Genomic DNA, 15,787 nt, shown 5'->3' on the forward strand with positions numbered 1-15,787 from the left:
CATTTAAGGTAATTATCCATATGTCTGTTCCTATTACCATTTTCTTAATTGTTTTCGTTTGTTATTGTAGTTCTTTTCCTTCTCTTGTGTTTCCTGCCTAGAGAAGTTCCTTTAGCATTTGTTGTAAAGCTGGTTTATGGTGCTGAATTCTCATAGCTTTTGCTTGTCTGTAAAGGTTTTCATTTCTACATCGAACCTGAATGAGATCCTTGCTGGATAGAGTAATCTTGGTTGTAGGTTCTTCCCTTTCATCACTTTAAATATGTCCTGCCACTCCCTTCTGGCTTTCAGAGTTTCTGCTGGAAGATCAGCTGTTAACCTTATGGGGATTCCCTTGTATGTTATTTGTTATTTTTCCCTTGCTGCTTTTAATATTTTTTCTTTGTATGTAATTTTTCATAGTTTGATTAATACGTGTCTTGGCATGCTTCTCCTTGGATTTATCCTGTATGGGACTCTGCACTTCCTGGGCTTGATTGACCATTTCCTTTCACCATATTAGGGAAGTTTTTAACTATAATCTCTTCAAATATTTTCTCAGTCCCTTTCTTTCTCTCTTCTTCTTCTGGGACCCCTATAATTCGAATGTTGGTGCATTTAAAGTTGTCCCAGAGGTCTTTAAGACTGTCCTCAATTCTTTTCATTCTTTTTTCTTTATTCTCCTCTGTAGTAGTTATTTCCACTATTTTGTCTTCCAGGTCAATTATCGGTTCTTCTGCCTCAGTTATTCTGCTATTGATTCGTTCTAGAGAATTTTTAATTTCATTGTGTTTTTCATTATTGTCTGTTTGCTCTTTAGTTCTTCTAGGTCCTTGTTAAACGTTTCTTGGATTTTCTCCATTCTGTTTCCAAGATTTTGAGTCATCTTTACTATCATTACTCTGAATTCTTTTCCAGGTAGACTACCTATTTCCTCTTCATTTGTTTGGTCTGGTGGGTTTTTACCTTGCTCCTTCATCTGCTGTGTTTCTCTGTTTTCTCATTTTGCTTAACTTACTGTGTTTGGGGTCTCCTTTTCACAGGCTGCAGGTTCGTAGTTCCCATTGTTTTTGGTGTCTGACCCCAGTGGGTGAGGTTGATTCAGTGGGTTGTGTAGGCTTCCTCGTGGAGGGGACTAGTGCCTGTGTTCTGGTCGATGAGGCTGGATCTTGTCTTTCTGGTGGGTAGGACCACGTCCAGTGGTGTGATTTGGGGTGTCTGTCACCTTATTATGATTTTAGGCAGCCTCTGTGCTAAGGGTGGGGTTGTGTTGCTGTCTTGTTAGTTGGTTGGCATATGGTGTCCAGCACTGTAGCTTGCTGGTGATTGAGTGGAGCTGGGTCTTAGGGTTGAGTTGGACATCTCTGGGAGATCTTTCACTGTTTGATATTACTTTGCGCCGGAGGTCTCTGGTGGATCAGTGTCCTGAACTCGGCTCTCTCACCTCAGAGGCACAGGCCTGACACCCGCCTGGAGCACCAAGACCCTGTCAGCCACACAACTTAGAAGAAAAGGGAGAAAAAAAGAAATAAATAAGTAAAATAAAGTTATTAAAATAGAAAATAAAATTATTAAAAATTTAAAGAATTGTTAAAGTAATGAAAGAAAGAAAGAAGAGAGCAACCAAATCAAAAAACTAATCCACCAATGATAACAAGTTCTAGAAACTATACTAAAAAAAAAAAAATGGACAAACACAACCCTAGGACAAATTGTGAAAGCAAAGCTACATAGACAAAATCACACAAAGAAGCATACACATACACACTCAGAAAAAGATAAAAATGAAGAAAAAATATATATCTATATATTTTTATAAAGGGAAGAGAGCAACCAAATGTATAAACAAATCTACCAATGATAATAAACTCTAAATACTAAACTAAGATAAACATAAAACCAGAAACAAATTAGATGCAGAAAGCAAACCCCAAGTCTACAGTTGCTCCCAAAGTCCACCGCCTTAATTTTGGTATGATTCATCGTCTATTCAGGTATTTCAGAGGTGCAGGGTACATCAAGCTGATTGTGGAGATTTAATCCGCTGTTCCTGAGGCTGCTGGGAGAAATTTCCCTTTCTCTTCTTTGTTCGCACAGCTCCTGGGGTTTAGCTTTGGATTTGGCCCCACCTCTGCGTGTAGGTCGCCTGAGGGCGTCTGTTCTTTGCTCAGCCAGGACGGGGTTAAAGTAGCAGCTGATTGGGGGGCTCTGGCTCACTCAGGCTGGCGTAAGGGGAGGAAGGGGTATGGAATGTGAGGTGAGCCTGCGGCGGCAGAGGCCAGCGTGACATTGCACCAGCCTGAGGCGCACCGTGCGTTCTCCCGGGGAAGTTGTTCCTGGATCCCGGGACCCTGGCAGTGGCGGGCTGCACAGGCTCCCGGGAGGGGAGGTGTAGTGACCTGTGCTTGCACACAGGCTTCTTGGTGGCGGCAGCAGCAGCCTTAGCGTCTCATGCCCGTCTCTGGGGTCCGCGCTGATAACCGTGGCTCGCACCCATCTCCTCCTTAGGTTCTTAACTTTATAAGAGAGGCCTCTGAATTCCTTTAGTCCTTTAGGACTTAATATGTCTCCATCACATTGTTTTACATAATTTTTCTAACAGATTTGTTAGGTTATCAAGTGCCCAGATAGTTAAAAGCAAGAGGGGGCTTCCCTGGTGGCGCAGGTGTTGAGAGTCCGCCTGCCAATGTGGGGGACACGGGTTCGTGCCCCGGTCCGGGAGGATCCCACATGCCGTGGAGCGGCTGGGCCCGTGAGCCATGGCCGCTGAGCCTTTGTGTCCGGAGCCTGTGCTCCGCAACGGGAGAGGCCACAGCAGTGAGAGGCCCGCGTACCGCAAAAAAAAAAAAAAAAAAAAAAGCAAAAAAAAATAAAGCAAGAGGGCTTGCTGAGGTAGAAATGACATTATTCTAGGGAGTAAAAAACTCCTTCCCTCAACACCCCCCCAAAAAATCCCAGAAGTACAAAATTATAAAAGCATAACAATATAATAGCTTTACTGTTGGAATATATTGGATAAACAACCCAAACAGCTACCTCAGGGAGCTTCTGAGGAATGAGCAATCCATTGATCTGTGAAGGAAAGTTAAATTATATTTAAAGTAATGTCAAAGAGAGCAAGTTGTTTTTTCATGTAATGCTTTTCAGATAGTACATTTTGATATTTACATGGTGTCTTTTAAAATGCTCAATTCACTAATAGGAAACAAATGAAACTGAGTATTATTTTTTGAAATACTTCGGTCCATAATTATTTTGATTTATGAATCTTACAAGGCATATTTTATATTGATCTCTTACCATAGCATGTCTTGAGTACCAACTGAGTACAGAGTGTAGTAGAGAAAGAAGGCATATGATCACTGCCCTCTAGGACCTTGCCTTCTGAGAGGAAACTGAGCCTGAAATGACAAGTGATCATATGCTTGTGTTTCAAACTATGGAAGAGTAATCTGAACAGAGTGCTGTATACTGTAGGAGACTTCTTAGAGGAGAGGTGAGTTTTGAAATGAATTTAGAAAAAAGTGGGGAAGGATACATACCTAAAATGTATTTATATTTCAAAACTAAAAACATTGATGCTATCTCTTTAATTTACTCTTGAATAAAAATTCATCTTATTCCCTAACAAACCAAAAGTTAATAGGTTGTTATTTAATGTAAGTAAGGCACATACACCACCAGTTGGGTAAAAGCATGGGACAGTCATTTAAAATCTTGCTGAGAACCTTTCCATTTATTCTGTACTACCTACCTGATGCCAGGCCACAGTCCCTGGCTGGTGAATGAGATAAAATATTTTTATGCTCTTATTCTCTTATACCTAGATGCCTGTGGTGAGCCACCAAGGTATGAATCTATGCGGCTCCCGGGTGTCCCTAAACCCAGTTATAGCCCTGGGGAGAGTGTACAGTATGAATGTCGCCCAGGTTACCAGCCCAAGCGTCCTCCTGTTCCTACCTCTGCTGTTTGTCAGAATGATGGTATGTGGTCACTTCTCCAGGAGGCCTGTACAAGTAAGTAAACAAAACTTTTTTTTTTTAATTCAAAAAACTTTTTTATTGCTCTAGAGATTTTTCACACATTTTAGGGTTCATATTTTACGACTGAAATGGGTAGGTTTTAGACAGCAGTGCATTCAGGCTTTGAAAACTCTCCAGGGAACATTTTTTTCCACAATTGGTTGCCTGGGTAAATGTGAATCTTCTTTGATGTTATAATAGTTAAAGAAAGCAAATAATAAAAGATAATAATATTCCCATGAATTCAAGTGAGCAATGTAGAATATTGAATTTGATTCAAATCTGTTTTGAAACTGGTATAAAACAACGAATTTGAAATTTTCCTTTTAGGAAAACAGTGTCCTAACCTAGGGGATCCCACAAATGGCCAAGTAGACTACCCAAATGGAAGTATTCTGTTTGGCTCAGAGGCTCATTATGTTTGTAATGTTGGGTAAGTAGGATGCTCCTTAGAGGAAATAATGTTATATGTTACTAAATCCATTTTCATTTTGCCTCTCTTCTTAAACATTCCCACAAAGTTGATTTAATTTTGCTTTCTGTGTGACAAGTTGTACTGTAGCCAAATAACTCTTGGGCTTTTTATGGAGACTGAAAAGATGTGTAACTAGTAGAAAGAAATTTAAATTGAAGGAAAGTAAAATTGTGTAATACTTAGTATATGTATTAATAAACCTCTCATAAGCATTAAAAATGTGTTAATCATGGTGACTTTATCCTTGACAACACAATGCACCCTATTTAAAATGGTCAGTTCTCAGAGGTGAAATAGGTTTATGGAACTGGGGGGTAGAGTTGCCAACTGAAGATATTCTTATATCAAAGTAATCTGTAAGATGTCACAAGAACAAAAGTGACCTGGTAAGCTTAGACAATAATGTTGATCAAGATCTCTTAATTGGAAAACCTTATTTTTAAAACTACTACAAAGGAGTGAAGCATCTCAAAAAGTGGTACTGAGGATTTAATAATAGTCTTTGTTTTACAGGGCTCTTTTAATAGCATATGTTAGGGATACTGAACATTTATAAAAAATGTGAATTTAAAAGGTAAATGTAATATGCTATGGAAACACAACTGGTTTTTAAATATTGTCTATGTATCCTGGTAGTTTACTGAGTTTATTTATTAGTTTTTACTGTGTGTGTGTGTGTGTGTGTGCCACTGAGCATGATGTTTGCTGTTGGATTTTCATGTATGGAGTTTATTATCTTAAGGCAGTTTCCTTCTGTTTCTAGTTTGTTAAGTATTTTTCTTATGAAAAATATTGAATTTTATCAAATGCTTTTTCTGCCTCAATTGAGGTGACCATGTGGTTTTTTTTCCTTTCATTCTTTTGATGTTGCATATTACATTGATTGATTTTTATGTGTTGAGCCATCTCTTGCATTCTAGGAATAATTCCCACTTGGTCATGATGTTTAATCCTTTTAAAATGCTGCTAAATTGTTTGCTAGTATTGTGTTGAGGTTGTTTGCATCAGTGTTCTTAAGGGATAGTGGTCTCTAGCTTTCTTTTCTTGTAGTACCTTTATTGAATTTTGCTATCACCGTAATGCTTGTCTCAGAATGGGTTTGGAAGACTTCCCTCCTTTTCAGGTTTTTGGAAAAGTTTGAGAAGGATTGGTATTACTTCTTTAAATGTTTGGTAGAAATCACCAATGAAACCATCAGATCCAGGATTTTTCTTAATTGGGAGAATTTTGATTACTGATTCAATCTCCTTACTAGTTACAGATCTATTCAGATTATCTGTTTTTGTAATTAACTCTTGGTAGGTTTTGTGTTTCTAGGAATTTGTCCATTATATCTAGTTTATCCATTTGTGGCATAAAATTGTTCATAGTACTCTCATAATAGTTTTTTTTCTGTCAAATCTATAGTGATGTTCCTGCTTTCATTTCTGATTTTAGTAATTTGAGTCTAATCTCTTTGTTTTAGTCAATCTAAGGGTTTGTCACTTTTGTCGCATTTTTTGAAGAACCAACTTTTAGTTTCATTGATATTCTCTCTTGTTTCGCTCTTTTTGTTGTTGTTGTTTATGTCTGTTCTAATCTTTATTATTTGCTTCCTTCTGCTAACTTTGGGTTTATCTTTTTCTGGTTCCTTAAATTGTACACTTAGTTTGTTTTTTCAGAGCTATCGTTTCTTAACGTAAACATTTATAGCTATAAATTTCCCCCTTAGCACTGCTCTTGCCGAATCCCATAAGTTTTAGTATGTTATGTTTTCATTTCCATTCATGTCAAAGTATGTTCTAATTGCCCTGATTTCTTCTTTGAGCCATTGGTTGTTCAAAAGCATATTGTTTAATTTTCATAATTTTATGAATTTTCCAGTTTTCCTTTTGATGTTGATTTTTAAATTCATCCTATTGTGGTCAGAGAATATACTTTTTATGATATCTGGCTTTTAAAATCTATTATTAATATTAATTTGTGGCATAAAACAATTATATTATTAATTATTTATTAAATAATTAATTATGTTTTGAATAACATTAATTTGTCACCTAACATATGGTCTATCCTGGAAAAGTCCCACATGCTCTTGAAAAGACTGTGTATTCTGTTGTTGTTGGGTAGAATGCTTTGTATATATCTGTGAGATCAGGTTGTTTTACTGTGCTGTTGAAGTCCTCTGTTTCCTTATTTATCTTCTGTCTAGTTGTTCTATTCATTATTGTGAGCGAGGTATTGCAGTCTCCAACTATTATGTAGAAATGCTTATTATGTAGAAATGCATATTTCTCCTTTCAATTCTGTCATTTTTTGCTTCATATATTTTGATAGCCTGTCATTAGGTACATAAATGTTTATAATTGTTATATCTTCAGTACTGAATCCTTATTAATATAAAATTTACTTCTTTGTTTCTTGTAACCTTTTTCATTTAAAGTCTATTTTGTCAGATTTTAGTATAGCTACTCTACTGTCTTTTGGTTACTATTTGTGAGAAATATCTTTTTCCAGCCTTTCATTTTCACCGCATTTGTGTCTTTGAATGTCAAGTGAGTCTCTTGTAGACAACATATAGTTGGATCATGTGTTTTTATCCATTCTGCCAATCTCTGTCTTTTGATTGGAGAGTTTATTCCATCTACACTTAATATAATTATTGACGAGGAGGGATTTATTTCTATCATTGTGCTACTTGTTTTCTATATGCTTTATAGCTTTTTTCTAGTCCCTCATTTCCTGCATTATTGTTTTCTTTAGTGTGTAGTTGATTTTTGTAGTGAAATGTTTAAATTCCTTTCTCATTTCCTTTTGTGTATATTCTATAGTTATATTGTTTGTGGTTACCATGGGAATTATTTTACATTGAACATTGTACATGGGAATTCCCTGGCGGTCCAGTGGTTAGGACTCTGCACTTCTACTGTAGGGGGCGCGGGTTCAATCCCTGGTTGGGGAACTAAGATCCCACAAGCCTCACAGGGCGGCCAAAAAAACCAAACCAAACCAAAACAAACAATGACAGAATTGAAGGGAGAAATATGCATTTCTACATAATAAGCATTTCGACATAATAGTTGGAGACTGCAAGACCTCGCTCACAATAATGGATAGAACAACTAGACAGAAGATAAATAAGGAAACAGAGGACTTTTTTTCTTTTAGAACTTTGTATCAATCCACGGTCTTCTGGTCTCTGAGTTTCTAATGACAAATCTTAATTAGTATCCCTTGTATGTGATGATTCACTTCTCTCATGCAGCTTTCAGCATTCTTTGTCCTTTGAAAGTCTGATTATCATGTATCTTAGTAAGATGAATACAAAGAGACCTGCACTCAGAATTTTAAGCTTTTGGAGAATTTTAAGCTTTTGGCATATTTGTTTCTTTTATCAAATTTGGGAAGTTTTCAGCCATTACTTCTTCAAGTATTCTCTCTGTCCCTTTTGCTCTATCTTCTCCTTCTGAGAGTCCCACAGTGTATTTGTTGGTGTCCCACAGATCCCTTAGGCTTTGTTCACTTTTCTTCAATCTTTTTTCTTTCTGTTTCTTAGAGTCAATAATTTCCACTACCCTATCTCAATTTCACTAATTCTTTTTTCTTCTCAAATATGCCTTTAATTCTTCCAGTGACTTTTTCATTTCCATTAATGTACTTTTCAACTCCAGAATTTACTTTTGGATTCTTTTTAGCTTTTCTAGCTCCTATTGATATTTCCATTTTGTTCACATATTGTTCTCTTGACTTTCTACATTTCTTCCTTTAGTTCTTTGTGCATCTTTATCCCAGTTATTTCTTTCAAATTTTACTGAGGCTCCAGGGCAGGGCTTAGGCAGGGGGCAACCCTGTGGGCAAAAGAAGAGCCAGTGGAGAGGATGTACCTGACCTTCTTCTTGGGGCACAGGTTGTTGGTTTGGCCACACTTCTTCTTGTGGCCGTTGACAGCACTGGTGTGCAGGTGAGCATAACACCTGCAGCAGATCATTTTGTTGCAGTTGTACTTCTGGGAAAGCTGGCAGAGGGAAGACTTGATGATACCACCCTGCAGGTGAAGCACCAAGTGTAGGGTGGATTCTTTCTGGATATTATAGTCTGAGAGAGTACGGCCATCCTCAGCTGTTTGTCTGCAAAAATCAGACTCTGTTGGTGAGGCAGGATGTCCTCAGTGTCTTTGATTTTGGCTTTGACATTCTCAGTGGTGACACTGAGTTTGACCTCAAGAGTGATGGTCTTGCCCGTCAGGGTCTTCACAAAGATCTGCTGTTTGGCTTCTTCATTGGCTTCTCTGTGTCTGCTGTTTGGCTGCTTCACTGAAGAAAAATGGGGTGGCAGAACTGGCATCCGTTAATTTCCATTGAGAGTGCCTTCACAAGACATTTAAAGTCTTTGATAGATTTGTCATGAGGTCTCCTTCAGAAAAAAATTCTGTTCATGTATTTTTCCACTGTATGAGCCATACTTTTCCTTTCCCCTTTCTTTGTATGCCTTACAACTTTTTTGTTGAATCAATATTTGAATCTAATAATGTGGTAACTCTGGAAATCAGATTCTGCCCACTACCTAGAGCTTACTGTTTTATGGGTTTTTTTGTTTTGTTTTGGTTTGGTTTTTTGATTGTTGTATGGTGTCTCTGTGCTGAGGAGCAGCCTGACATATAAACTTGAAGGTCATCTCAGGTTTTTTCTGAGCCTTTCTCTGGGCAGGCGGAATCATTTTCTAATTTTTTTCCACATGGCAGTTATTTTTGAATGTCCTAGTGTTTAATGTCTGGCTCCTGTTAGTGGAAAAAAAGTAAAAGTGAAGGGGAGGGGCAAAGGATGCTGGATTTTAAATCCCTTGGATATCATTTGTCCAGTGTTGAAGGAGCTTGAAAAAGTTGGGGGAGGTGTGACAACAAAGGCTGCCCACCTCTTTTTCTGCTTCTCTGTGATCAGAAGCAGCAGTGATAAGAACACAAATCCCTGATGCTTGGAGGGCAGATTCCTTTTTGCCCACCCTAGCTCCCACAGGCTACTTATAAGCTGCTCTAGCAACACGTGTACAGATGCCAGCTGGGTGGGGGGGGATAGGTAGCTGCCACTGTGCTAAGAGCTAAAATTGACTCAAAGCAAGTTAATTTACCTAAGTCTTCTCCTAGTAATTGCAAGCCATGGACAGATTCTAGACTTCCAAAATAGTGATATCAGGCAGATTCTGTCAGTGTCATCATCAAGGTATGGAGACAGATTTCTGTTGCCACTTATTTTGCCATCATCCCAGAATCCTCTCCTAATGCATTATAATCTAGAATCAATGAATTAGCCTTTAGGGAAAAGTCCTCTGGAAGTGGGTACAGGCAGTTACACTGAGTATTTTTAACTTGATTAAGTAAAAATAGCAGAATATCCAGTGAATGTTCCGCTGGAACATTTAGAAGAGGCTACTAGGCACCAAAAGTTTAAGATGTAGAATCAAGGAAGTTGTAGCCCTCTTGAGAAACAGAATATATAGAGAGGCATCAGAGCAAAATAGTAAATGAAAAGCACCAAATAGATAGAATCATTCATGATCGTTACAGTGAGAGTCCAGAAGGAGAAGAGTGTATTATGAATTTAAATAATTGGAGAATACTTCATTGAGTAGTATTCCTGAACTACTACTAGAAAGATACAGGCATATCTTGGAGATATCGCAGGTTCCTTTACACACCACTGCAATAAAGCAAATCAAATGAGTTTTTTACATACATTTATACTATACTGTAGTCTGGTAAGTGTGCAATAGAATTATGTCTAAAAAAATGTATATACCTTAATTTAAAACTACTATATTACCAGAAAAATGCTAACCATAATCTGAGCCTCAGAGGCATAGTAGTAACATTAAAGACATTGATCACAGATCACTATAACAAGTATAATAATAGGAATAAAGTTTGAAATATGTGAGATTTACCAAAATGTGACACAGAGACATGAAGTGAGCAAACGTTTTGGGGAAAATGGCACAAATAGACTTGTTTGATGCAGGGTTGCCACATACCTTCAGTTTGTTAAAAACTTAATAAAGTGAAGAGCAGTAAGATGAGGTATGCCTGTATTCTGAATATTAATAAAGAATCTAAAGAATATTATCTAAAGAATGTTTAAAAAAGCTAAAACTTACCTAGTACTCACTACGTGCCAGATGCTAACTCATCCAATCCTCAGAACAGTCCTATGAGGTATGTAGTGTTACCCCCCTTTTCATAGATGAGGAAACTGAGCAAGAGAACCTTGCCTAAGGGGCTTGCCCAAGCTCAAATAAGTCAGTCTTAGAGCTGGAACTTGAATCCAGGCAGGCAAGCTCTAGGGCCTGACCTGTCTGCTCAGTCCTTACTGAGCAGAATGGTGTGAGCAAAAGGGTAGAGAAGTGAACGTGTGATGCATTTGCCAGAGATAGTGGAGGGGCTACACTGACAACATGACAGAGTCATTTAGACATTTTTCTGTGGGCCAATGTGTGTTCACATGCAGAAACTCTATTTAATTAAGTTGCATATTTAGTTAGCACTTACATTATATTTTGTTTAAGGAACTTCTCCCTCAAATTACTATAGTGCAGGAAGACAACCATATAAAATTGTTTTCATTATTATGTCCATCTTGTAACTACTAAAGAACATAGTAACTTTTCTTTTCTCATTTAGTTATTTCTTAATTGGACCAAGTATTCTATACTGTGACATTTCTGGAAGTACTGTGGACTGGAGTGATACTCCTCCAATGTGTGAAAGTAAGTATATTCTCTCTTTAGAATATAGAGGAGCAGTTCTCAAACTTTGGGCCTCAGGACCCCTTTATGCTTTTAAATTAACATAGATACCAATGAACTTTTCTTTATGTGGGTTATATCTTTTGCTATTATTATATTGGAATTAAAACTGAAAAGTTTTTAAAATAATTATTATTCATTTTTAAGAAGAGCAAGCACAATACCTGTTAGTATATACAACATACTTCTATGAAAAATCAAAAATTTCCAAAACAAATAGTGGCATTGTTTTACATTTTTGCAAATTTCTTCAATATCTGGCTTAAAGGAAGACATCTGGATTCAGTGTCTTGCAAAATCACACAATTTATAGCCTCTGGAAAATTTCACCATACACTTGTAAGGATGAAAGTGAAAAATGACAATAATACTTGGTATCAATGTGAAGAACTGATTTAGTGAATAGATATATTTATAAATTATGAAGTGTTTCTCAACCAGCACTGAGTTCTGTTTTTAATCATAATTATATCATATCATTAAATTGTCAACATCTCTTATGATGAGAACAAAACTTAGTATGGCCTTGCAGATAAATAAATATGTTTCATATAGATTTTTAATGTAGTTATTTAAGAAAATTAGTTTTATTTTAAATAATTCACTTCTAAATTAATAGTTTGAATTTAGGATAATACATTTTCTCATAGAAACCTTCTAAATGGATATTGGATTCACAACTAGCTTGTAGAAATCATATGTTAATTTATTGAAGGCAATTCATATATCTTTACTAATTGCTGTTTAATCTTTTACCTTTCCTTTTGCCTTTTATGTCTTATTTTTTTCCCTTTCTAAGAGATTTTGTGTAAACCACCTGAAAAAATTCTAAATGGAAAATACACAAATAGCCACAAGGATATATTTGAATACAATGAAGTAGTAACTTATAGTTGTGATGCTTCAAATGGAACAGATCAATATTCACTTGTTGGAGAGAGCAAGCTTGTTTGTATTGGAAATGACAAATGGAGTAGTGACCCTCCTCAGTGTAAAGGTAATAATATTTCCATTTATTTCCTTCTTAATTTGTAAATACTGTAGAAACGCTTTGTAAATTGTTTTACTTACAGTAAAAACAGCCATATGTGCTTGATCCTCCTATTTAATTGGTTTCTAATTTAATTTAATATCGGTCAAATCAAGTATAAAATACTTCTACTTGTAGAGCTTCCCCCCTCTCACCCCACAGGTTCTTGGCATTCCAATTTATACATTGTAAACTACTGTGTATATGCATGAGTTAGGACTTTTTTTCCATGAAAAGCATCAAAAAATTCAACACACACTTTCTTAAACATAAGAAAGTGTTATCTTGTATTACAAGAAGTCTGACAGTTTTGGCTACAGGAAATCATAGTGTAAATTGTAAAAGATTAATTGTCTCACAGATATGATTTATAAACTCTGGGCAAATCTTACTTAAAAACAATGTTTAAGGCATTAGAGCATGATCAGAAGCAGGGAGACACTGGAGGGATTTTTACTCTTGAAAGAAAGGGTCCACTGAATAATAGCAAAATATTTTACTCTTCTCAAGTGAACATGGAACATTCTCTAATACCATATTCTAGGCAATAAGATAATTTTTAACAAATTTCAAATAATTGAAATCATTTAGAGTACATTATCTGATCAAACTGGGATGGATGTAGAAATCAAAACATAAATCTAGAATATCCCCAAATATTTGAAAATTATGCAGACACTTACAACTAATAAATGAATCAAAGACAAAGTACTAACAAGGGAAATTAGAAAGTGCTTCGAATATAATAAAAATGAAACACAGCATATCAAAATATCAGAACTTGTGGGATACAGCAAAAGCATTGCTTAGAAGGATATTTAAACCATGAAATACTTATATTGGAAAAAGAAAAGTCTCAAATCAATAATCTGAACTTCTACCATAAGGAACTAAAAAAAAAGAGCAACTTAAACCCCAATAGGAAATAATAAAGACAGAGAAAAAAATCAATGATATTGAAAAGAGAAATAATATAGAGAGAATCAAATCAATACCTGCTTCTTGGAGAAGATTGATAAATTGGATAAACCTATAGGTAGTTTGACAGGAAAACAGAAGATACAAATAACCAGTATCAAGAGTGAAAAAGAGGAGGTCACCACATATACTGCAGACATTTAAAGAACAGTAAGGGAATAAAACAAACAACTTTATGCCTGTAAATTTGACAACTTAAACCTTCTTGCATGTAGATTTTGTCTTTCCTTTTGTTATTGTGGTATATCACATTGATTGATTTCTGTACGTTGAACCATCCTTGTGCAGAAGGAAATTTTGTCAAATGCATAAATAGCATTTGACAAAATTCAACATCCATTCATGATAAAAACCTTCATGGAGGTGGGTATAGCAGGAACATACCTCAACATAATAAAGGTGATTTATGACAAACCCACAGCCAACATAATACTCAAAGGTCAGAAGCTGAAAGCCTTCCTGAAATTCAGGAGCAAGACAAGTATGCCCACTCTCATGACTTCTATTCAACATAGTGTTGGAAGTCAGAAAAGAAAAAAAAAATAAAAGCTATCCAAAATAGAAAGGAGTAAGTAAAACTGTCACTATTTACAGATGACATAATACTCTATATAGAGAATGCTACTCTATAAAAAACTATTGGAACTAATATATGAATTCAGCAAGGTAAGAGAATACACGATGAATATACAGAAATCTGTTGTGTTTCTTTACCCTAATAATGAAATGTCAGAAAGAATAAGTTAAAAAAAAATTCCATTTAAAATTGCATCTAAAAACAAACAAAAGAACCTAGGAATAGACTTAACCAATGAAGTGAAAGACCTATACACTGAAAACTATAAAACATTGATAAAGGAATCTGAACATGATTCAGAGAAATGGAAAAAATATACTGTGCTCTTGGATTGGAAGAATTAATATTGCTAAAATGGCCATACTACCCAAACCAATCTACAGATTTAATGCAATGCTTATAAAAAATACCTGTGACATTGTTCACAGAACTAGAACAAATAATCCTAAAATTTATATGGAACCATAAAAGAGCCAGAATTGCCAAAGCAATACTAAGAAAACAGAAGAAAGCTCAAGATATAACCCTTCCTTGACTTTAGACTATACTACAGAGGTACAGTAATCAAAGCAGCATGGTATTGGCACAAAAACAGACATGTAGATCAATGGAGTAGAGAACCTACTCCATTGTAGTTCAATGGAACAGAGTAGAGAACCCAGAAATAAACCCATGCACCTATGGTCGATTAATCTACAACAAAGGAGGCAAGAATATACAATGGAGAAAAGACAGTCTCTTCAACAAATGGTCTTATGAAAGCTGGACAGCTACATGTAATACAATGAAATTAGAACATTCCCTCACACCATATACAAAAATAAACTCAAATTGTGTAAAGGCCTAAATGTAAGACATGACACCATAAAACACAGGCAAAACACTCTGACAAAAGTTGTAGCAATATTTTCTTAGGTCAGCTTCCCAAGGCAAAAGAAACAAAAGCAAGAGTAAACAAATGGGACCTAATCAAACTTAAAAGCTTCTGCACAGCAAAGGAAACCATCAACAAAACCAAAAGACAACCTATGGAATGAGAGAAAATATTTGCAAATGATGCAAATGACAAGAGGTTAATATCCAGAGTACACAAACAGCTCATACAACTCAATATTAAAAAAACAAACAACACAATCAAAAAATGGGTAGAAGACCTAAATAGACGTTTCTCTAAAGAAGAAATACAGATTGCCTACGTGTATATGAAAAGATGCTCAACATCACTAATTATTAGAGAAGTGCAAATCCAAACCACAAGGTGTTACCACTGGTCAGAATGGCTGTCATCAAAAAGTGTATAAATAATAAATGTTGGAGAGGGTGTGGAGAAAAGGGCACCCTCTTGCACTGTTGGTGGGAATGTAAAGTGATGCAGCCAGTAAAGAAGACAGTCTGGAGGTTACTTAAAAAACTAAAAATAGAGCTATGATCCAGTAATCCCACTCCTGGGTATATGTCTGGAAAAAGCGAAAACTCTAATTCAAAAAGGAACATGCACTCCCAATGTTCATAGCAACACTATTTACAATAGCCAAGACATAGAAGTAACCCAGGTACCCATCAACAGGTGATTGGATTAAGAAGATGTTTTGTGTGTGTGTGTGTGTGTGTGTGTGTCTGTGTGTCTGTGTGTCTGTATGTGTGTGTATTGGCATATTACTTAGCGTTAAAAAAAGGATAAAATAGTTACATTTTAGCAACATGGATGGACATAGAGAATTTTATGCTTAGTGAAGTAAGTAAGACAGAAAGACAAATACTATATGATATCAGCTGTATGTGGAATCAAAAAAAATAATACAAATGATTCTATATACAAAACAGAAACAGACTCACAGATGTAGAAAACAAACTTATGATTACCAAAGGGAAAAAGGAGGGGGGCAACAAATTAGGGGCATGGGATTAACAGATACAAACTACTATACGTAAAATAAAAAAGCAACAAGTAT

The 15,787-nt window shown here is 35.9% G+C and overlaps 1 protein-coding gene and 1 pseudogene across 5 annotated transcripts in view; one reads left to right on the plus strand and one right to left on the minus strand.

Annotated features, from left to right (window-relative positions):
- The window catches only part of LOC132509407 (membrane cofactor protein-like), a 52,397-nt gene that overhangs the window by 12,292 nt on the left and 24,318 nt on the right, over window positions 1-15,787 (plus strand). For all 5 annotated transcript variants that reach the window (XR_009536974.1, XM_060130451.1, XM_060130438.1 and 2 more), the window contains exons 2-5: window positions 3,807-3,995; window positions 4,332-4,434; window positions 11,126-11,211; window positions 12,050-12,247. Coding sequence is in view for 4 of the 5 variants with exons in the window: in XM_060130451.1 (XP_059986434.1) it covers window positions 3,807-3,995; window positions 4,332-4,434; window positions 11,126-11,211; window positions 12,050-12,247 (576 nt within the window). In the remaining variant the exon portion in view is untranslated. The remainder of the gene's footprint in view (window positions 1-3,806; window positions 3,996-4,331; window positions 4,435-11,125; window positions 11,212-12,049; window positions 12,248-15,787) is intronic.
- LOC132516424 (ubiquitin-ribosomal protein eL40 fusion protein-like) lies at window positions 8,264-8,799 on the minus strand (annotated as a pseudogene).

Source organism: Lagenorhynchus albirostris, chromosome 2 (genome assembly GCF_949774975.1).
Source record: "Lagenorhynchus albirostris chromosome 2, mLagAlb1.1, whole genome shotgun sequence".
Classification (NCBI taxonomy): Eukaryota; Metazoa; Chordata; class Mammalia; order Artiodactyla; family Delphinidae; genus Lagenorhynchus; species Lagenorhynchus albirostris.